The 23,169-nt window shown below is 32.9% G+C and overlaps 1 protein-coding gene across 1 annotated transcript in view; it reads right to left on the minus strand.

The window, feature by feature from the left end:
* The window catches only part of NEK1 (NIMA-related kinase 1), a 94,302-nt gene that overhangs the window by 44,524 nt on the left and 26,609 nt on the right, over positions 1-23,169 (minus strand). Inside the window, exons 12-17 of the mRNA XM_012724792.1 lie at positions 22,106-22,165; positions 21,799-21,858; positions 21,661-21,708; positions 21,426-21,500; positions 16,013-16,173; positions 12,173-12,275 (exon numbers count right to left, since the gene is read on the minus strand). Coding sequence (XP_012580246.1) covers positions 12,173-12,275; positions 16,013-16,173; positions 21,426-21,500; positions 21,661-21,708; positions 21,799-21,858; positions 22,106-22,165 — 507 coding nt within the window. The remainder of the gene's footprint in view (positions 1-12,172; positions 12,276-16,012; positions 16,174-21,425; positions 21,501-21,660; positions 21,709-21,798; positions 21,859-22,105; positions 22,166-23,169) is intronic.

A 23,169-nucleotide genomic window follows, 5' to 3' on the forward strand; every position in this document is an offset into this window, starting at 1 on the left:
ACTTTTCATATTCACTACAATCATTTTTGTGCTTCCCTTTTATTTTTTAATCTGCTGCTTCTGGGTTCTGAGTCCACTATTCCTGAAAATTTCCTCAGGTTACCAATGATTTTATAGATGACAATCAAATGGACCTTTATGAGCAAACTTAGGAATTAACATTTCCACTGGAAATTAGTTTTGACTGAATCCACTTACTTTATGTATCTGTTCTCATAAAAATAAATGATATCCATTGCAGAAAATTTATAAAATGGAGAAAATGTAAAAAAAGTCATAATTTTACCATATGAGAAATTTGAGGTTTAAAGTATATCCCCTTCTAAATTTCCTCCTATGCATATGTATACATACATGACTATTTTGCGGGTTTTATCATAGCCAGTTTTATTTTTTCACCTAATATTAGTATATTAATATCACTATTTTGCAGCTTGTTTCTCATTCAATATCCATAAAAACATTTTTATTAGTAGCAAAATCTTAACAATATGTTGTGCTTGAAAACAACAGGAGTCAGTAAAAGCTATAGAGGTAGAACAAAATGATGTATTTGATTGTATTGCAGAGAAGCAGGTTGACTAAAAAGCAAGTTTCAGGACTAAGTATTACTGCTAGCATGATGATCACACCCAAACAGACAATTATGGATTACATTTCACAATATAAATTGGATGTAAAAACATTGTTCTTAACTGATAATTCATAATATTCCAACCACATGGTATTTTATAACTCACACATAAAAATAAGAGTATTTGTTACAGCACTTGCTACTGGGTTTTTATAAACTGCATTATTTTTCTGACTTTTTCTTCTTTAGCTCATCACTAGTATTAAATGGATGTAGCAATAGTTTTATACCATCTTTCAAATCTGCAAATCTTTTATTAATATCGATTGCAGTAACTAGAACATCCAATAAAATGTTGATTATTAACAGTGAGAGCAAACATTCTTATTTTTTCCCCAATTATAGAAGGAAAACAGTCCTCTTTCTGAAATTATTAAGTTAGATGTAAGTTTTTTGTTTGTTTGCTTTAAGATTATGAGGTTGAGAATGTTCCCCTCTATTTTTCCCCCCCTTTATTTCTAGTATACTGAGAGCTGATAAAGTAGATCACAATGACTTTCGACTATTGAAACAGGATGCATTTCCTGGGGATAGTTTCACGGTGTTGTGCTGGGTGTACCTCCAGAGAGGGCCTACTGCTTTATTTTTTGATGTAAGCATTTAGAGCCATAAACTGCCCTCAAAGCAGTGCTTTCATTGCATCCCACAACCTAATATGTAGTGAATTTATCTTCACTCATTTCTATGTATTTTTTTTTAAAGATTTATTTATTTGTTCATACAGAACTGGGGTACAGGCCAGAGGCTCAAGGGCAGTGAGAGGCTTCACCAGAGACAGAGTGGGGTATAGAACAGGCAGATCGACTAAGTACACTACTGAGGGGAGCAGCAGGCAGGCCAGGAGAGGTCTGCCGCGCCATGTGGTCACCTCTAGGGCAGGCGGGGATCAAACTCATGCGGAAGTGCCTTTAGCTTCTCAGTGCTGTGCTTTAACACGCTGCGCCACCAGGAAGGGCCCATTTCTATGTATTTTTAAGTTTACTTTTAGATCTCCTCTTTGATGCTCTTGTAGAGGTGTACTGTTTTTCAGCAGATTTTCTTATCTACTATTGAGTTCAACTTTCACTCCACTATGTTTAAACAATTATACATTGTATAACTTTATTTTTTATTTATAAGCATTTGTTTTATGTTCCAGCTTATGGGTATCTGCTGAATGGATACTTGAAAAAAATGCATATCCTGTTATTGTTGGGTAGTATGTTCTGTAAGGCTAGTGTTTTCTTTGGCAATTCTATCAATTGCTAACAGAGGGCTTTTGAAATCTCTGAGTACAATTGCTGATTGGCTCACTTCTTGTTTTGGCTCTACTGGTTTTTATTCATAAAGTTTGAATCTTAGTTGTTTAGTACATACCCATTTTGGATTACAATAACTTCTTACTGGATACTTCTAGTAGTATGTAACGTAGCTCTCTGTATATAATGTAGCTTCTCTTGGTAATTTCTCTATTACCAAGGTTTCTTTTAGTTTTCTCCACTTAAGAATGTGTTGATTTCTTGTTCATTCTTGAAAGACAGTTTCTTCAGTATGAGAGCCAGGACTGACTGAATCCTTCTTTTGGCAGTTATGAAATATTTTGCAGCATCCTTTTAAACTTCATTATTTCAATGATAAATCTGTCATTCAAATTATTGTCTCTTTGTAGGTGATGCATCATTTTCTCTATTTGAGGATTGTTTTACTTAGAAATTAATAATATTTCTTGATGAGGATTTGTTTCAGTTTACCCTAGTTTGGGGAGTTGCTCAGTTTCTTGAATCTGGAGACTTATGTCTCTTACCAAATGTGTAAAGTTTTCAAACATTATTTCTTTAAATACTTTTTCCAGTTGCACAATCTCTTGACCTTTAGGCTCTGATAATACTAAAGTTAAATCTTGGTGTTATGTATCCTTTAGATCCTTAACAGTCTCATCATTTTCTTCAGTCTTTTTTCTTTCTCTTGTTCAGACTGAGTAAACTTAACTGATCAGTCTTAAAGGTCACTGATTTTATTTTCTGTGTCTCAAGTCTACTACTGAATCTATTCTATGAATTTCAAATTTTGGTTATTTTATTTTTTAATTATTTAATGTCACTGGTTTCCTTTATTTCTTCACTGAGATTTTCCCTTTTTATCATTTATTCGAGAGAATTTTTGTTTTATTCAAGAGAATTTAAATTGTTTGTTGATGCATCTGTTCAAAGCATTTTTTAAATTCTTGTCTGATAAAATCAAGTATTTGATTCATCTTGGTACTGACATCAACTCAATGATTTTTCTCAAGCTATTATTTCCTAATTCTTGGCATGATAAGTAACTTTTTACTATGTTTTAAGTATTTTGGTTATTATAAAGTTCTTGATACCATTTATTACTTATAATTTACCAGTTAGTTTAGATTTAGCATTTAGGTTCTAGACTAGTTTTGTGGGTTGTAGTTCTAATGACAGCTTGATTTTCTGAATGCTTGCAATGATACGCTCTTCTGGTACTATGGTGCTCCTATATAATCCCTGCTGTTGCTATTTTGTAAGGATGGAAGTTGCTTTCCTGTGCCACCTTCTATTATTGGTAGACTTCCTGATAATTAGGGGCATTTGTCACTAGGCTGGTCTTGTTATCACTGGGCAGGGAAGCAGGAAGACACCAGGGTTTGTGGTGCTACTACATACAGATAAACTCACCTACAACTGCCCTAGTTTTTGAATGGGGCAGGATTAGCCACGGCTTTGCTGCTATAGCTGCTGCTGGGTCAAACCGTTCTCCAAATTTTACCAATGCTTCCAGGTATGGAATGGACTTAGGATAGTCCGAGGCTTAACTGTTATCTACAGTTTAAGCCAAATACTAGGACCCCAATATAACAAGTGTTGGAATTCTACTTTTCTAATACTATGATACAGTGAGAATAGATTCTTCTTGTTTTTCTTTGTATTTATTTGGTAAATTTGGGTTGTCAGCATATTTCTCAGAAGTCCTGGGTGTACAGCAGATAAAGAAAACCTAAAGAGCCATATTGCTATTTCCTAAGTCCTGAGAGGTCCATAGCCAGTTTACCTTCTTTACAGCATTTAGATTCGTACTATCATTCTATGTTATGTAATTTATGGAGAATTTAATTGCTTGTATTTAGAGGGCAGATTCAGGGAAATATTAGTCTATTCCATCTTGTTCTGGAATAGGACAGAAGCTACTTTTTAACAGCTATACTTTTTAATAGCTTATACAATATATGCTATTATACAACCAGTTTATTAAGGTTTAAGGGTTAGATCTGATCACTGTAAAACCTAAAAGTGACTGTGATGGGTTGAATTGTGTTCCCTTTTCTCCACCACTCTGAATTCATATATGGAAGTCCTAACCTTTAGTACCCCAGATTGTGACCTTATCTGGAGATAGTATCTTTATCAAGCTAAAATGAGATTGCGAGGGTGGAACCTAATAGTATGACTGGTGCCCTTACATAAGGGGACATTTTGAAGATAGCATCACACAGGGATAACACCAGGTGAAGAGAAAGCAGAGGTCATGATGATGATTCTATACCCAAAAAAAGGCTGAAGATTGCCAATCAATCCCCAGAAGGTAAGGAAGATGTGTATAACACTCTTCTTCACAGCCCTCGGAAGAAACTAGCCCTGTCAACAACACTGATTTCAGGCTCCCAGCCTCCAAAACTGTGAGAGAGTGAATTTCTGTTGTTTAAGTCACTTAATTTGGGATATTTGGTTATGGCCATTTTAGTAGACTAATACAGAAATAATGCAGATTAAATTGCTTAACTTAATGACTAGCACAGTAAACTTTCAATGAACAAATGCTGTTATTACTTAGTTGTTGGTTTAGTCAACAATTAGTATAGTTGTTGGCTATATTCTTTACTACTTGACTTAAGTTTTCCAGCTAGCAAAAAAGCTAACATTTAACATGTTTTAGTCAATAAATAAATGTGTGTGCAATACTAAATGTTGAAACACAGCTGTAGATTTTAAAGGCATTTTTCCTAAGTCTAAGTAAATACAGAATGATTTAAGATGAGTTTTTTAAGGGAAATATAATCCTCCATCAACTTTTTTATAGAATTCATAAGTTTTTCAATTAAGTTATTAAATAGGAAGAAAACATAGCCAAGAAGAATTCTTGTACATATGTGCCAGGAGACATGTACAAGACTGTGCAAAGCAAAACTTGAATCAACCTAAAAGCCACTATCAGTAGAATAACTGTAAAAATAGCTACATAATGTCATATTATGTATACTTGATTACATACATGAATGAACCTTATGAAGACAAAGTTGCATGATAACAAAGTAAATCCTATTCTATACACAGGGTAAATTTTATAGTGCTCAAAAATAATATATTGTTAGGGACATTACATATGTGGGAAAAAGAATTTTTAAAAAATTCATAGAAATGATAAACCCAAAATACAGGATGTTCATCACCTCTGGGAAAAGACAGAGGATTAGGTTGGAACAAGGATTGGCAAAATACAGGTCACAGGCCAAAACTAGTCTGTCATGTGTTTTTGAAGGTTCATAGTTTTTTACAAATTTAAGTGGTGATAAAAATTAAAAGAACATTTCATGAACATATTAAAATTATATAAAATTCAAATTTTATTGTCCATAAGTTTTACTGGAACTCAGCCACTTATTTATTCATTTACACATTGCCTGTGTTTACTTTTGTCCTAGGTACAGAGTTAGAAGTTATGACAAAGATCTCATGGGTAACAGTTTTCCAATTCCAGAGGATAAATTGTTAGGCATAAAAATTACCCTTAACTGTTTAGATTTCTTTATTTGTAAAGTGATTTTTTAAATTATTAGAAAACACGTATAAGATGTAAGAGCTGACCCTGTCAGGATCTCTCTTTTTTCCTTCCATCAGTATGATGGAGATTTTATGAGTGGTTATTATAGGATAAGCCACAGTGTAAAGGTATATACATTTTCAAACTGTACAAGCAAATCATAAATATTAACATTTATCATTGGGAAAATAAGATGTTGATGTTTTTTCTTTAAGAGTCAAGGTTATTGTTATAAATATCTATCACTGTACTGTGCTATAAATGCAGTTACAATGTTGAATTGAGAAGCCAGTTTTCATAGCCCAAAAAATATATATTAATGACTACTTTAAAATTAACACCATTTTCTACTCAACATTTATCACAATTAGATGTGTATTATTTCGTCAGATATTTACATTATCCAATAGTTATGAAGACAATATACTTTAGCACTAGTACAAACTGACAAAAGAAATTAAAAATCTTGCCAGATCATGATGATGATAGTGATATTGGAAAATTATTTAAACCACATTCAAAATAATCTACAAGTATAACAGGATAAGTCAACAATTGAAAAAAGAAAATTGCAAAGATTTATGATGTTGGTCCTTCAAAATCATTAGAAAATCATTTCTAAAAAAATTAATGATTTTTGAAAAGCTGCTAAAGTAACAGTAAATAAGCTTTCTTTAATAATATAGCTATAAGAGCAAGACATAAAAACAAATGATGAAGGATGTACCATCTTTCACCAAATCTAATACAATTTTTCACATTTTAATATCTCTGGAATGGGGTGCACAATTGGCCTGGTACAGCTACAATATTGATGTTATTGCCTAAGTATATATGAATTTGGTTGTTTTTTTCTTTCTTGTGTCATATGAACAAAATCAACCCTACAGATTCAATCCAAACATCATTAATGGGACTATTTAAGAAGAAATATTAAGTCACACGAGTTTAAAGACTTGCATTAACACCATATGGTAAGGACAAGAAAGCACTAACATTAAAACTTAGTAAATTGGAATGCACTTTTAAGAAATACTGAAATTTCAATACACTTTGTGGCAGAGAGAATGTTATATAATAAAACATGAATACCAATGTCCTTAACTCTAAGAAAGATTAGAGAGTCAAATTATTAAGATTAAATAAATTTAGGAATGAATACCTTTATCAATTTATTTATTCATATTTTCCCTTTCACAGATGCATAAAATAATAAAAATATACCAATATAAAAGAAACATTTCAGCAAGTATAAGAAAGTTAAGTGATGAAAAGCACTGTATCACTGGAAACACATTTTTCTCTTTTGATCATATGTAAAGAAACAATGTGCCTTATAATTATATTGTGCATTTGATAGAGAACATTCAGTATATCATTTTATCAGAAAAAAATCTCAAATTAATTATCTTCAGAATATAGATTCTTAAATAAAGGCAAGTTCTAATAAATAAAAAAAGTAGATTCTGAAGCACCCAATGAGTTGTCTGCCACATTATTCCTCTACCCCTGTCCTTCCTAAACCTCTTTATTAATTAGAGCTGATAAACTCTTGGAAGGAATCACATATCACTGTCATATCCTTAGCACCTAATGAAGTCTTGTACAACACTGATGTGCATATATACTTTTGACAGAATCAATCACTTTCTTCTGGTGATAACACAATGTCTATAATGTGAAGTTAGATAAAGAAGTCAAAAACTTTTTGTAAACTAACACACAATACATATCAGTAATAATTATTTTTATAGTTAATCATCATCCTGTTCATAGCACAGAAATCAATTCAGTGATACTAAACACAAGGTTTTCTCTTCCTCCTGATCTCTCATACTCCCCAAGCAATAAGGCAATAACAGGTATCATAAACTGTCTTCCAAGGAAATAAAAAAGATGGGATTTTATGTAAACACTAGAAAGCACTTCCAGTGAAATGCAAGCAATATGGTATTGCTGAAGATTAAAGGATGAAGAACCAAAAGTGGTAAGAAAGTCTAGAGAAGTAGTATTTGTGTTAAGCTGAAAAGTTCTTAATTTATCATCAAAAAAAAAAAAAAACCACACAAGAGTTTTAAGCAGATATTTTCAACTGTGCTTTAGAAAGATCACATTGACAGGTGCACTAGAAGTAAAGCTATGAGAAGGCCAACAAGAAACAAGGAGCCCAACGAGGGCAAAATAAAAAAGGAGAGAGAAACAAGATATTCAGAAAGCAACTGTGATAGTTGGTCCATGGACTGGATGTACATTGAACAGTGACAGAAAGAAGGTACTAAAAGATGGCTTGAATTGTCAGTAACTCACACCAGAAAATTCAGTCATCTTTTATGGTGATTCTCTATAGTAAGATGGGTAATACAGGAAAGAAAATGGGTATGAAGACCATACAATGAATTGAGATAGGTACTTGCCACCCTTCCTCTGCAATGAACAACCACAAAAACTGAACAGATGATCAGGACTCTGGTACGTAAACAGCAACAAGCAAATTAAAAACACCAGAATGCAAAGTGCTCAACAGGTGATCATGATATGGTATCCTCTATCATAAACTAACTTGGTTAAAAAATAGAACTGAATATTTCAGTGGCAAAAGAGAGAGAACAGAAATCCTCTAGTTTGGGCTCAAGAAACAGGAAAGAACTACTAAAACTTAGGGAAAAAGGAGGAATCCCATCCCCCCAACCCTCTCTTTTTTGTCCTTTCTCTCATGCTCCGTTTCCCAGGGAATATCACTGCCATGGTAGCAGTAAAGATAGCACAGGTGCTCCTAGTGAATCAAAACCCTTAGGAAGGAAAACTTTAGTCTCCTGTGATGCTAAGTCTTCAATAAAGAGTAAAAAATCCAGCAGCTTATTCTCTATCCTCACAGTGCTCAGCATCAGAGATAACAAAATCCCTGGCATATATAGTTACAGCTATGAGACCAAAAAGTGGAGCCCAGGGAATGGGAAAGTACTCAGTCAATGGCAGACTAGGAAGAACTCAGGAAATGCCCATAACTTATTTATGATGTCCTCAATTCACCTTCAACATCAGTGTATGTGGATACAATCATGTTCTGTATACCCAAAAATTTAAGCACTGAGCTAACTAACATATTTCAAAACCTAGATCCCAGAGAGTCAACAGACGGTGTTGTACATGTGGGCCACATCTGGAAGGCATTGCAGAACTCTAAGAAAAGAGGTATAGCTAAAGCTACAAAACACAGAAGAAAAGTAGGAACTTAAAGCCTGGGCCTGACAGGTATGAACTATTTGATAAAAAATATATAATCAATAATCTCTTTGATGATGGTGCACTGTCTTACAGTTACAAGACTGGTTTGAACTAAAGCTGTTTTTAAATCATAGATGGAATATAGTTTTTTCTAAATTTCTTCCTTTTTATAGGCAATGTTAATAGGACATATTGACAGATAAGTCTTTCCCTTGTATTTGGTTCATCATCTCACAAAGGAATGAGTAATTTTCCTCTGCCTTTAACTTGGTGCGACATCAAAAGAGAAAATGAAGACAGATTATCTTCTTGCCAGTTTAGTGTGTTTAGTCTCAGTTCTTATTTCTAGCCTCCTTATGGTTTTCCTACTGTCTGGATTAATTAGTCTGCTACTTTAAATAAGAGGCACACATTTTTACTTTGAAAACATTGTAATCCTTCTGTCACAGTGTGTATTATTTCTCTTAAATTTCTCCTCTTTAAAAAAACTGCTTGTAAGATGACATGTTAATCTACATGGAAAACCCTAAAAACTCTACAGAGAAACTAATCAAAACCATCAACCAGTTTAGCAAGATAGCAGGATATGAAATCAATGCACAAAAATCAGAGGCCTTCATATACACAACCAACCAATCAGAAGAAACAGAAATAAAAAAAACTATCCCGTTTTCAATTAAAACAAAAAGAATCAAATACCTGGGAGTCAACCTAACAAAACAGGTAAAAGACATATATAAAGAAAATTACAAAACACGATTAAAAGAAATTCAAGAAGACACCATGAAATGGATGGACATCTCCTGCTCATGGATCGTGGGAATTAACATCATCAAAATGGCCATCCTACCAAAAGTGATATATGGATTTAATGCCATCCCAATAAGTCTCAATGACATTCTTCAAAGAAATAGTCCCTGTGTTCTTCCCTCCTCTCTTCTAAGCTCTTTCCCACTTCACCCTTGCTGTATGCTTCAGATCTATGGTCAGCTTACAGAGGCAAATTTTAAATAGTATATAACTACCTCATTATAGAGAACTTAATGTCTGTGAGACCTCTTACTTTTCCCATAGTTAACATCAGCTCTCACTTTATTCAGTTTCATACTACTAGGTGTATATTCTTGTTCAAATTAGATATAAATAACTCTATAGACAAACTATATCTGATTAATTTTCAATAATTAACCTTTAATTAATTAACCTACTATTCCAAAGTGTTTGACAAACTGCCTTACTGATGAATTATTGAATAAATAATATACAATGCATATACCCAAATATACTAAAACATACAAATTCTTTACTGTTAGCTACTTCTTTCCAATGCAAACTTTGAGCATATATTTTATCAATCTAGGGAATGAAAACTTCTCTTATAGTTTTAGAAATATATAAAACCAGTTTAAAGTGAGAAACTTCACAAACAAAAGTATGTCAGAAAGAGGACCCCACAGAAGGCTTGAGCAACACGTAGCATGCTTGAGGACACTTTGGAATCTAAGTGCATTAGAAGGCCTGAAGAGCAGATGATAGTTCTTATAGTAAGAGGGTTACTTCCAGCACACTGTACAAGTCAAGAAGCAAATCACTACCTTTGAATAGGAGTGATATGTGAGTTAGAATGAAATGGCAGCCCAATGCTTTGGGTAACTGGTGATAATTAGAAGAATGAGTCTTCTAAGCCCAGAAACTAAGTTATTTACCTGGCCGAACATTAGTATGTCTCACTAACCTCACTCACACTATAAAATGTACAGACAAGTCAAGATCACTCAAACAAAGGCATGAAGTAGATACACCAATATGAACACACCACCAAGAACACTCAACATTTCATGAATTCGAACACTATAAAATAGAACTTTGAAGAAAACGAGTTAAATCACCAGCAGCACACTAAAAACATGTTTTGTTTTGTTTTTTTAAATAACTACAGTAATTTCAGAGAAGTGGGAACAACAGAGTAAGAAGTTTCAGGGGAAGCTAATTAGAATTCATGGGCATGAAAATTCAAATTTCTAAAACTAAAAGCAGCTCAATAAAGGGCCTACAAAGCAGAGTAGACAAAAGAATATGTTAAAGAGTGGAAATTTAGGCTTAAGAATTTCTTTCACATATGGTCAAAAAGAAGAGAGAAAAAAGATGAAAGAAAAGGATAGGAAAATGGACATTTGATATCTAGGTTCCAAGTTTACCCATTTAATACTAGTTCCCTTAAGGAGGAAAAGGAGAAAGGGCAGTATTTCAGGAAATGTTAATTAAGAGTGTCCCAGAACTGAAGTACTTACACTGAAATTTTTCAGTTAGAGTATGAGCCAGCTAAATTAAAAAAAAGAAGTGAATTTCAGAACATAATAATTGGTCCTGAATGATTCCAAAGACAGAAGATCCCGCAAAAATGAAATGATCCAGAACATAATCACATGTTTATCTCATTATCAACAATGAAAGGCAGAAGATAATATTTAAAAGTACTATAATATTTAAATGTTGAATATATTATTTACCTAGCTTGCAGTCCGGATTAAGAGGGGCCAGATATACCTTCCCACCTTACACAACTAGAAGTCTGGACAAAGTATAAAAGGTAATGATTTTCAAACTTCAAACACTGGACAATAGGCAGCACAACACCATGGGAAAGCAGGGAAACAAGTGAGCTAAGACAGCACTGACCATCACAGAGCGCGAGAGAACACAGGGATCCACAAAAGGGTTTCTTCTGTGAGTCTCCCACTGAGTGGCGCTTAGAATCATGTCAACAATTCTTCACTCATTAAAAGTATTTAAATCAAAAGCAAACTGATAAAAAGCCCTTAATATATGAACTGAAAAACTGAGGCTGCTAGAAAGCAGGTGGTGGGGTGGGGCTGGGCTCAGTGAGGCATGGTGGCAGTTGGGCATGTACAACAACATACCCTTGTAGAGGCTGAACCTATACTGAGCCCCTAAAGTGCATACAGTGATACAAACCAAGTTTCCCTCAATAAGCATAACTGGAAAAGAATTAAAAATAAAAATACCATCCTATTTATAGTCTCTTCATACATATATACCTCTTTCCAAAACTGTAAACTACTTGCGCCTATAGCTAGATATTTATCTTACATGTTGCAAAGACTTCATCAACATCTATTGAAGAAAAGGTGAATGAACATAACTCCCCTCAATAAACCCAAAAGTAGTAATATTTGGGGAAAACCAGCAATGTAAGAACTTACTTAATATAAATAATAAGGTTATTATACCTACCTCTATTCTTTTTAAGGGAAGGATACAACTATGAATTTACTCTATTAAACTAAGCAAAACCAAAATTTTACCCTGGGTGTAAAAGTTAGAGCAGAAGAGAAGTTAAACAAGATATAGTACAACTTCACACGCTGTAAATACTAAGAACAAATATTTTCAAAAGACTACAATTCCCCTCATTTATACCTACCTTATTCCACACCTTCACCTGAATATTATTATGTTCAATATCTTTAAAAAAAATCATACCATGTGTCCTTCAGCTCTAGCTTTATTCTGCATTGCTTCCCGTTTTCGCTGTAGAAACTCTTCTACTTGTTTAGCTCTCTCCACAGCTGCCTGGCCCTTCTGCCTGAGTAGTATAGAGAAGCAGGAAAGTCAGAAATTCTGAACATTATATATTCCACAAAGCTAAAAATTATACATATTCTAGATATTTTGTTATAGAATATTAAAAAGGTTGATACAAAATAAAACCTTCCACTTGATGAGTAAGCTAGCTATAAATTAGTATCTACTGCCTAAACCACATCCTTAACTATTTTAAATAGCAGCGAATTCTATGCAACTACTCTAAATCTAAGGATTTCCTCAGATTTATGTAAACTTTTTCTAATTACAGATACATAAAACTAAAATACTGTACTTATAACAAAAATCTCGAAAGTTATTTCTGAACTTTGTTCAAAACATCTAAGACCTTTCTTCAATCCATACTGAAGTGAAATCAAAGCAGCTCAGTAGCAATTCAAAAGTGAACTGAAAGAATGAAAAGCTTAGTTCTGTGAGTTTTAAAAGATACAGTAGGAAGTGGTATCTGAAATCTTTTAATATCATAACTATTAAAAGTATTATGAATAGGTTAGGGAAAAAGTTAAAAGCATAGTTATTTGCTTTAATCTCTTGCAGTTATATTTTTGTATCTCTAACAATTATAAGAGAATGCAAAATGTTAAGCTTAGGCTATATTGATAAAAATTTCTTGAACATCTAATAGATATTGTATCTGTACATGCTAAGTATGGGAGATATAAAAATAAGTAAAACCCAATCCAGTAACAAGAGAACTCATAGTATAGTATCAACTGCAGAAAAATTTGGAGGTGAGGAATAACGATGAGCAAATTATTGGCTGTACTTCTACTTGGATTTTGGCTACTCAGGTATACAAATTTCCTGTTAGTGTGTCATTTTAGGATCATAACTAAGTTATGTTTTGAAAAATACATGAACTAGTGGTACATTTCCTTTGCTCTAATAAATTATTTAAACATTTTTAAAAAGCTCTTCCCTCCCTTAAAATGGAGGATGCCACTAAAAGTTTGTAATTTGAAAACCTGCATCCTCTGAATACAATTCTTTATCCAGTAAATCATTCAACTAACAATCGATTTCTTCACCTCATTTACATGAGACATCCTCTCCACAATTTATTGCTGAAGTTTATCTACTCTATCAGGTGGCTAAGTAATTTTTTCATGATGTCTCTTGGTCAAAAGATAAACCTAACAGTTTCATTTATTAAAGAGTTGAGTCCAAGCTGCTTAATGGAAGTAGTCTGCACTTTTCCAACAGATGTATTTCCCTCAAAACTGTAAAATATCTTAAGTACTATGGTGGTTCCCTAACACATAAGCAAAGCTAGAGTTACAAAAACTGTAGAAAGAAAGATTAGGATATCACGAGAAAGAAGGATTATGTTTGACATGATCCAGTCCTTATATAGCATCAGTGATTACTGTTTCCTTTTATGTCTATGGACCCTACTTTAACCCATGCGTGGGATCAAAATGAAGAAAGACAGTCTCTAGTTATAGAATTTGATTTCTGAAAATTATATGGTATTTGCTAATCTCCAGTTTTCTATCAGGTCCTCAAATAATATCAAAATAAATTCAACAAGTATATCTGAAAGGTCAATGAGTACTTGACTATTATATTAATTATATAAATTTAATTATATATAAATTTAATATATTAAAACTACATGTTAATTTTAAAGTACCCAGTATTTTAAAATTCTATTACCCACATAAATCAAGAACTTTTCCATCTGCTCATTAGCAGTATAGCAGTATCTCAAGAAGCTAAGAAATATTTTTAAGAGTGTTTAGGGAGCTGAACTCTACAGTCAAGATAGACTTATTCTAAATCCCAGCTCTACAACTTGCTGCCTGATCAGACACAGGTTTTGAATCTTTATAAGTTATAATTTTCTCATCTTTATTAAAGGAATTTAATATCTAATTTAGAGAGGTGCTGTGATGAATAATTACAACTTAGTATGTAATAAGTTTTCAATAAGGAATATCTATCATGGAACACAGAAACTGTACACTGTGTTTGTATGCTAAGTCCACCAAGGTGTATATAACTAAAATAATAAATGATCTCACAACCACAAATGCTCTAAAAATGGAAAGTTTTAAAAGTAGCATTATATTTGATGCTCATACAAAGACTGACTGGAAGGTATGATAGAGTGGAAGAGGCAACTTCCATTTAAGACAATCTGAAATTCAAATATAAATAGATGTAAACATTTCAAGTTATAATTAGGTGATTCAAAAATTCTGAAATAGTTATTATTTGTAGTTCCAAATGTGAAGAACCAAGAAACCTGAAAGATGAAAAGTGTGAAGAAGCATTGCAGAATTTTCCCTATTTCCTTGAAATGAAATTTTATTGCATTAAAATAAAGCCAAATATAATATATACTAGAAAGGCAAATAATACTAGAGGATAAAAGCCACAGACAAAATATGCTTTGTCATATCATCAAAAATATGCCTATGTGTGAGTCTGTAACCGTCCTTTCTCTGAAAAGAATCTACAACTAGCTTAATACTTCAGGCTACCATATATAAGTAATAATGTTAATTATATTGACCTCAATTATCTCTCCTTGACTATATTTTCATCTTCTTTTATAACTGGTCGACCATAAAGATTTTTATGATACTTGAAAGTGTTTTCCTTCAAATGACAAGGAAAAGGCAATGTAAATAAAGTTTCACAAACTTCTATCTATTATTGTTCCTTAGCCAGCATGCTTTATGTACGATATAGAGATGTCTAATATGCATATTTAATAAAAATGAAACTATGTAAATTAAAACTATGGACTGCTACCATATTAAATAAATTCACTGGAAGAAAAGGAAGAAAAATGAACAGGATCACAGAATAACATAATTCAGAGATGACAGCAAAAACAAAGCAAAGCAACAAAGAGAAAAGTGGGGTTCTAATTGATGAAGAAAAGGAAAACAAAAAAGTATGCTTTCAAGTTTTGCATAAAGTATGATTCCATTTAAATATATTCTGATTTAAACCATATGTTGGTTGAAAGTTATCACATGTTCCTTTAAATCCTGTGTTTAGCCTATAATATATAAACAAACTATAAAAGTTAGGGTGAAGAGGTACATGTTCACCAGATGTAATCAAGGGCCAAATGCCCCTAAAAAAATTACTACCGTCAGAAGGCAAAAAATAGTCTATGTAATAAATGAAGAAAACATCTGCAAAGTGTAGACACTAAGCTACACATGATTTAAGACAAATTTCAAACAAAGATGAGTTTGTAGATCACAGTCCAGTTTGTACTAGCTTGTTCAGAAACAGCCTTCAATCTTTGCAAAGTTTTTCTAATAGCATCAACAAAATGGTGAAGAACTACAGCCCCACTAGGGAACCCTGGATGTACTCCACGTGGAATTCCTCTGTAGATAAATTCATACAATGACTTTCACTACCTTCTCTGAACAAAGCATAAGCAACTTTTTTTTTTTTTTAAAAAGATGTATTTATTTGTGCATACAGAACTGGGGTACAAGCCAGAGGTGCAAGGGCAGTGAAAGGATCCACCAGAGACAGAGTGGGGAGCAGAATGATCAGATCAATGAAGTACAGTGGTGAGTGATGCAGAAGGCGGGTCATGAGAGGTCTGCTGCGCCATGTGGGCACCTCCAGGGCCGGGATCAAACTTGCACTGAGGCGGCTGTGGCTCGCTTGCAGTGCCGTGCCTTATCCCATTGTGCCTCCAGGGAGGGCTGCATAAGCAACTTCTACAGAACATAGCCATACCTTTCTGAAAGCCTTCGGCCATGGACTTCACCTTTCCATTTAGCTTCATTATCTTCTGCTCTTTGTTGTTGCATTTGATCAAAAATAGCATGATAATGTTCATACTGTCCTCGAGAAGAAAAAGATGGAGCCACAGCTCCTCCACTGCCAAAAAAGGGAGCCTAGGGATTAAACAGAGAGCTTAACAAGTTTATCTTATAAGGCCTAAAAGGCCTTTGCTACTTTCAAAGGCAAAAAAAGTAAATGTTAACACTTCACTTTTAAAAAATAATTACCTAATTTCAGCTTGTTTCCTACTTCGTTATAATCATGAGCAGTCAAAAATTTTGTTACTTACAGTAAAGTATAATTTAACCTAACAAAAATAGCAAACGTCACCAAAATCATGCAACTATGAAAAAAATCTGGTGTTAACAAGTTTTGCAGTAAGTTTCTAGACTACATCTCATACCCTCTGTTCTATTAATTTTAAATATGTATAGTTTTTAAAGAAAAGTAGATTTGCATATGGCATTGAATATACTCCCAAATCCATAAATCAAAAAGTAATGAGGATATAAATATCATTAAAACATACTCGATGTATAGATAAAAGAAGCTCTATCCTTAAGCAGTTTACACAGTTGGGGAAAGAAAGCAGAAAACCAAAAAAAATGTCATGCCTATGGCAAACTAATGGTAACAAGCATACTCTAATGAGTTAAGTATTGAGCAAATTCACAAAACAGAAAAAAATTACTGTAAGTAAAAATCCCTAAGAAAAGTCAGGAGAAATATAATGTCAACTTAGTCTTAAAAGCAATGTAACAAAGAGAGATTAAATGACTATATATGAGCCAAGAAATGAAAATAAAAATAAGCAATGTATGTATGTATTTGAGTGTTGGCAGTAAGAGGGAGGAAGTATGGACGCAAACACAGTGATACTTGGAGATGCTTGGATAAGGTTCCAAATCATTGCCATAAAAGGAAATATTACAATTAAAACGTGTCACATGAATTTTTGGTTTCCCTGTTCACATGAAATTTATGTTACACTGTTCTATAAGATATTCAGTGTGCAATAGCATTATGTTTAAAAACACAGTATGTATACCTTAGTGTAAAAATATGTTATGGCTATAAATAATGTTTCCATCTTCTGCACTGTTGGAAAATGGTAAACACAGCCTGCTACAAACCTTCAACTGTAAAAAGCACAGTATGTACAAAGTGCAACAAAGTAAGCCACAAGGAATGAGCTATGCTTGTATAAATAGAAGGAAGGCAAAGAGAGAACATTAAGTTTGATAAGAGATTGGCATGGTAAACTTCAAGCATGAGTGTTTGCAATCATATAACAATAGGAAAGAATTTATCAACTTTCCAGTAAAAGTAGCAACAGGTTTCTAGTAGGCCTATAAGTCAAAGCATGCATGATAATCAGAAATAGGAGAGAACAAAGAGGAATTAATCACTTTGCACTACATCCAGCCCAAGAATCCTAAAAGAGAAGCAATCTAGGAAAAAGATATTAAGGGAGTTGTAGATTCTCTGCAGGCATGACAGATAAAGGAAGAGGAAAAGAAATAAGGATCAACCACAGAAATTTAGTAACTAAAATGCATAGAGAACTCATAAAAATGGAGATATCAGAAAAGAGCAATAGTTAAAAGTAATAAGGGGATAATGCTATCAATGGAGGAACTGAAGAGGAAATCAGTAACTTCAAATGCACAGGTCAACAGCAATGAAAATAAGGTAAATTTATATGACTGAAGCTGAGTGTCTGTGTGGGAAGTGATGAGAATAGAAACTGCAATACTGAAGATGAAGGAGGAAAAGCTTCCAAGTAGGAACATCTTAAGAAAGAAGTCTAGCTATAAGAAAAGGTACAAATGATAATATTAGAGTCAAATAAAAGAACTTTGTGGACCCAGTGAGTAGAATGTGTTACATTCTTGACACACTAAGTTGTACAATAATGTAAGACACCCTAATATCTTTTTTTTTAAATATACAAATATATTTATTAAAAAGATTTAAGGATATCTTTCCAGTCTTTGAGCAGCCTTACCCTAATATCTTTTTAACTCAGCTCACAATAATATAAATAATTTGTTTAAATAGCAAGAGAACAAAGTTGCTAGAAATAGGGACAATAACTAGATTCCTTTAGAAACTTCCATTAGAGTCCTCACATGTGTCTTCAAAATGTGAATCTCACTTGCTGGTACAAGTGGTGACATCTCCAGTAAAAGACTGGTTATTTTTTTAATTTAGTCCATAGCTATTTAGTATCATCCTAAGTGCATTCCAGTAGGCTAATGTTTCTCTGTAGCAAAAACAAAATCTCTAAGATTCCTATACTCAAAATAATGATAAATTTAAAATTTTAAGAAGAGGCTGATGAGTTCTGACATACACACTAGTATAATCACCACAACTGAAAGTATATCCCTCCCCCTAAAGTTCCCTCATGTTCCTTTGCAGTCAGTTCTCTTTCACGCCAGCAATTCCTGAAAAATCACACAGGTTGTATCTGCCTTTTCCCTCATTTCATATAAATGGAATTGTACGATATATATGCCATGTCTGGTTTCTTTCACTCACTATTTCTAAGATACATTCATATTGTTACATGTATAAACAAATTAGTCCTTTTTACTCTTAAATAATGTCCCAGTGTATTCTCAAAGAGCAGGTGTGCCTCCTGCATATTATATTATAATCACCATAAGATCAATATATATGCATGGAATATTTGATAATTTTTTAAAAAAACAAACATTCATAAGAGATCTATCAAGAAGGCAACAAAAAAATTCCCACATTTTATAGAAACTAAATAATCAAAGGTAGTTGGTTATTTGTACTGTGATTTAATGTCTTATTATTGAGAGGTATATAATAATAGTATTAATTTAAAAATATTTCCCTTAGCATTTGGTTTTTGTTTTATCTTTATTTTGGGGAGCTCCTTGATTTGATTCACATTTCACTGAACCTTCAGGTCCTTATCAACTGTACAGATATCAAATAGCCCAAGAAGTTAAATATTTCAAGCCCTTGGAATAAATATAACTAATACAGAATTTGCTTTAAGTGATGGAAAATAAATTATTATATTTTATTAATTCTCAAAGAAATCATTATAGAGGTTTATTAAATGATATTAAGGTAGTCTTAATACTCAGGAAACTGTCTCAATTTGTTATCAACCATTCATTAAGATGGATTTTAGGATTAAGGACAGCTTTAGAGATAGAAAAAAGATTTTATCATAGAAAAAAAAGAATATATACACAAAAGGAGAAGAAAATAATCAAAATCTCACACTAATTATAGACTTATTAATATAAAATATTTGACAAGACCTGAGGGTCTACATTTTAATTGTAAATATTTCTTTTCCAATCAGATAGTTTAGGGGTTAGTTACTTTAGAATGGGCCAAATTCTAGCTGAGACATTCCTAATATTTGTGAATTAATAAGTTCTACTAATAGTGAAATATAAAAGTACAGTATAAAAACAGTAAAATATAATTTTATTCTGTAAATAGTATTTTTTAAAATTGAGGTAATACTGATATACAACACTATGTATGATTAGGTAAGGTTCACACTCCTTCAAATTTTAAAAAAGAATTGCAATACTACAAACTGTATACACCTATATTAACAAAGAATTTTAGAAAAGTAACTTGCTAAATTATTGACAGATAACATGAAAAATATATGCATCTTAAGAGATTGAAAAAAAGTAAGAAATTCAGGACAAAATAACTACATTAACTCAAACATTTACTCAAATAATATTTTTTTGGATAAAGAAACAAGAATAGTAATCAACTTGATAAACATCAGACACTTAAAGGGTCAGGGGAATTTAGTTTAAACACAGTTGATTAATATTTGATTAGATAATACAAATTAAAATTATAACATAGAAGAATAATGGTGTGCTGTGTAACAAATTACCAAAAACTTAGCAGCTAAGAACAACATACACTTATTATTTGGAGTTTCCCTGGCCTAACAGTCTGGGTATGGTTAGCTGGGTCCCTTGCTCAAGATCTTACCGGGTAGAAATCAAGGTGACAGCCATGGCTGCAATTCTTATCTGACGCTCAGGATCCTCTTGACAGAATTTGTTTCCTATGATTGTTTCACTAAAATCATCATCTTTTGCTAGTTATTAGTCAAATGCCACTATTAACTCCTAGAAGCCACCTATATACACTTCTTTCCCACCTGAGTATGTGTTTCCTTCCAGGTCAGCAGAAGCATGTCTGTTTTCTCACCTTTCAACTTATGAAGGAGTCTTACTAAGGGAACTGCTTCTGTGGCACCCTATTAATAGGTCCCGCCCATACTCAAGGGGGAGGAGTAATACAAGATATATATACCAGGTGTCCAAAATTTTAGGGACAATCTTAGAATTCGGCCTACCATAAATATGTAAAAGATGTTACAAGCACAAAAGAAGAAATCCAAGATTCAGATTGACAGAAGAAAGAAAAGGAAGATAACATATGAGCCCTTGACAGCCAAGCTCCAGGAACTATTCATGCAAATTTCCTTTTTCTATTAATGAAAAAATAAAAGCTCAGAAAAGCTAAGTAAAATTGCCCAGCTTACATAGTTTGGATCTACCCACAGGACATGTCTGAATTAACTTATTTGGCTAAGTAGTTACTTAGGTGAATGGTTGGAGGTGGGACCATGAGTGAGGAGGAGCAAGGGATACTATCAAATTTACAAATGCAGCTCTCCTGCCCACCTGTCTCTATGCCGGTGTCTATTTTAACAAACCTGTCTTTTTCAGAGGCAGCTTTTACTGCCTGCTTGTGTCTCTGCAAGTATCCTTTTACTTTCCTTCCCTTTTTAATATAATAAACCAGGACTTTTGGATATAAAAAGAAAAAAAAGAAACACAAGTGCAAACGCAGAGACCCAGCAAGCTATATACAGTAATAAGAAAACTATGAGTATTATTTTTATTTGTTTCAGCATTCCTAGAGCATACAATGTGTAGCAGGGATTGGAATGGAGATGAGCTTGAAGACACTGAGCCAGAAATTAGTCTTCTGAAAACTTAATATGAAGGCTAAATGAAACCATAGAAGAATGAGGCAGGAAGTGTTAGGAATTGCATTTGATTTTGAAAAGATTATTCTTCAGGAATGGTGTATCACACCTTTTACATCAAACTATTAAAGCAATGTTAAGAGTGTCACATACTCATTATCAATACAGGTTATGTATAATACATGCAAAAAAACCCCTAAGACTTCATAAAAGATGCTGAAAATCCAAAGTAAAAATTAAATGCAAGAAAACAAAGAAATGAGTCAATTATATACATTTTAAAGAGCCAGGTAAAAGCAGAGGGAAAAACAGCACTAGTGATTGCTAGTGGCAAATGTCTACCTTTACTTCACCGCTTCCACCAGCACCCAGCACATTTCTCCATCCTTGTTCTCTGGCCCTATTTATTCTTTCCAGCTTTTGGGGAAAAGAAACAACAAAACACCATTTCAAGTATTTCATATAAAACACACGAAGTACATTTAATAATAAAATGGACATCAGTATTTTCCTTAAAAAAAACAGTGTATGGTTGGGGAGGAGACATACTGTACCATAGAAAAAGACATTTTCTTACTCTTTCCTTTTCCTGTCTTTTCATCTGTTCCGCTTTCATTAAGCTCATCTGTAACAATTTTAAATACAAACTTCTTAGAATTCTTGAAAATATTATCATCTACAACTAAGTAAGGGAAATAAAAGCAAAAAAAATTACCTGATCCTTTTGCTTCTTTTCTTTTTCAAAAAATTCCAACCGCCTCTTTCGTGCTGCTTCCTTAAATTAAAGAACATTTTTATGAATGTTATGTTCTAATTTCAACATGAAAGTTAGTGCACCAATGGTAGACATATTGCAGGGAAGTTTAGGAAGAAAAAAAAAGTAATAGGTTAGAGGTATATGAGGTTTATTGTTTGAAAGAAATAAGGAGGAATTGTTTGGAGGTTTTATATTACAAATTTTGTTTCTTTTTCTGTGATTATTTTTGCAAAGCTTTAAAATAAGCAGACAGATGTCTTTATACCTCAAACATTTTCCTCCTTTCTTCTCCAGGATTCACTTTCTTCACTGGAATTTGATGGGCCTGGACAAAAAGTAAAACTATAAATTAGATAAGCATTTTAAGGTACCCATTTGAAAATTTCAAATTTATTGAAATTTAATATAAGAAAAAGTGAACTAAATACTGCCATTTTCTTTCAACATAGATTAACACTAAAATGAAAGAACCAGTATAGTGCTTGAAATGGTATTTGTTAAACAAAGAGAAATACTAGAGTTGATGAAATTATAGAAAAGGATTCTTCTTCATCTTCATTTTTCCTTTTTTTTAAACATATGATATAAAAGCAAAGTAGTGAAAAGATAAAGCGATTAGGAAAAATAAAGGGAATATCCACATATCTACCACCCAAGTAAAGAAACAGAATATTGTAACACCCAGAAGTCTTCCATTGACTGACAATTTTTAAATTAAATTCTTTAATTAGTAAGATTATATATGTATGTGCATAAAAAGTAAGAGATATATACACATACATATATATTAAAATTTTATTGACTTACTACTGTTTCACAATACCACATAAGTTTTGGCAGTACAGTTTCACCACTCAACTATGTACCTTATTGCATGTAACACCAAAGTTATAGTCATAGTGCCATTTGCAACTTCAAAACATTTAAGAGCCCTGGAGACACCATTACAGAACTACAAGGAAGAAAAATACACATTCGTAGATAATGCACCTCACTGTATTACAAACACACTTAACATTTCAAAGATATGTTCTATGTATATGGAATTGAAACTAGTAAAGAATGTTATCCAGGAACTTTGTAAACTATATAGCCCCTCCATACAAAGGGCTATCTGACAATGAGAAGGAATGAAGTCTGGTACATGTACAGCATGGACACATAATGCAAGGTTGGAAGCATCATGCTAAGTAAAAGCAGTCACAAAAGACCACAATATTGTATGATTCCTTTTATATGAAATGTACCAAACAAGTAAATCTCTATATGTACATTACTGAATGTCAGGACTGTAGGGCAGAACAAGAACAGGGACTACTAAGGGGAAAA

Source organism: Condylura cristata, unplaced genomic scaffold (genome assembly GCF_000260355.1).
Source record: "Condylura cristata isolate star-nosed mole 26May11 unplaced genomic scaffold, ConCri1.0 scaffold00014, whole genome shotgun sequence".
Taxonomy (NCBI): Eukaryota; Metazoa; Chordata; class Mammalia; order Eulipotyphla; family Talpidae; genus Condylura; species Condylura cristata.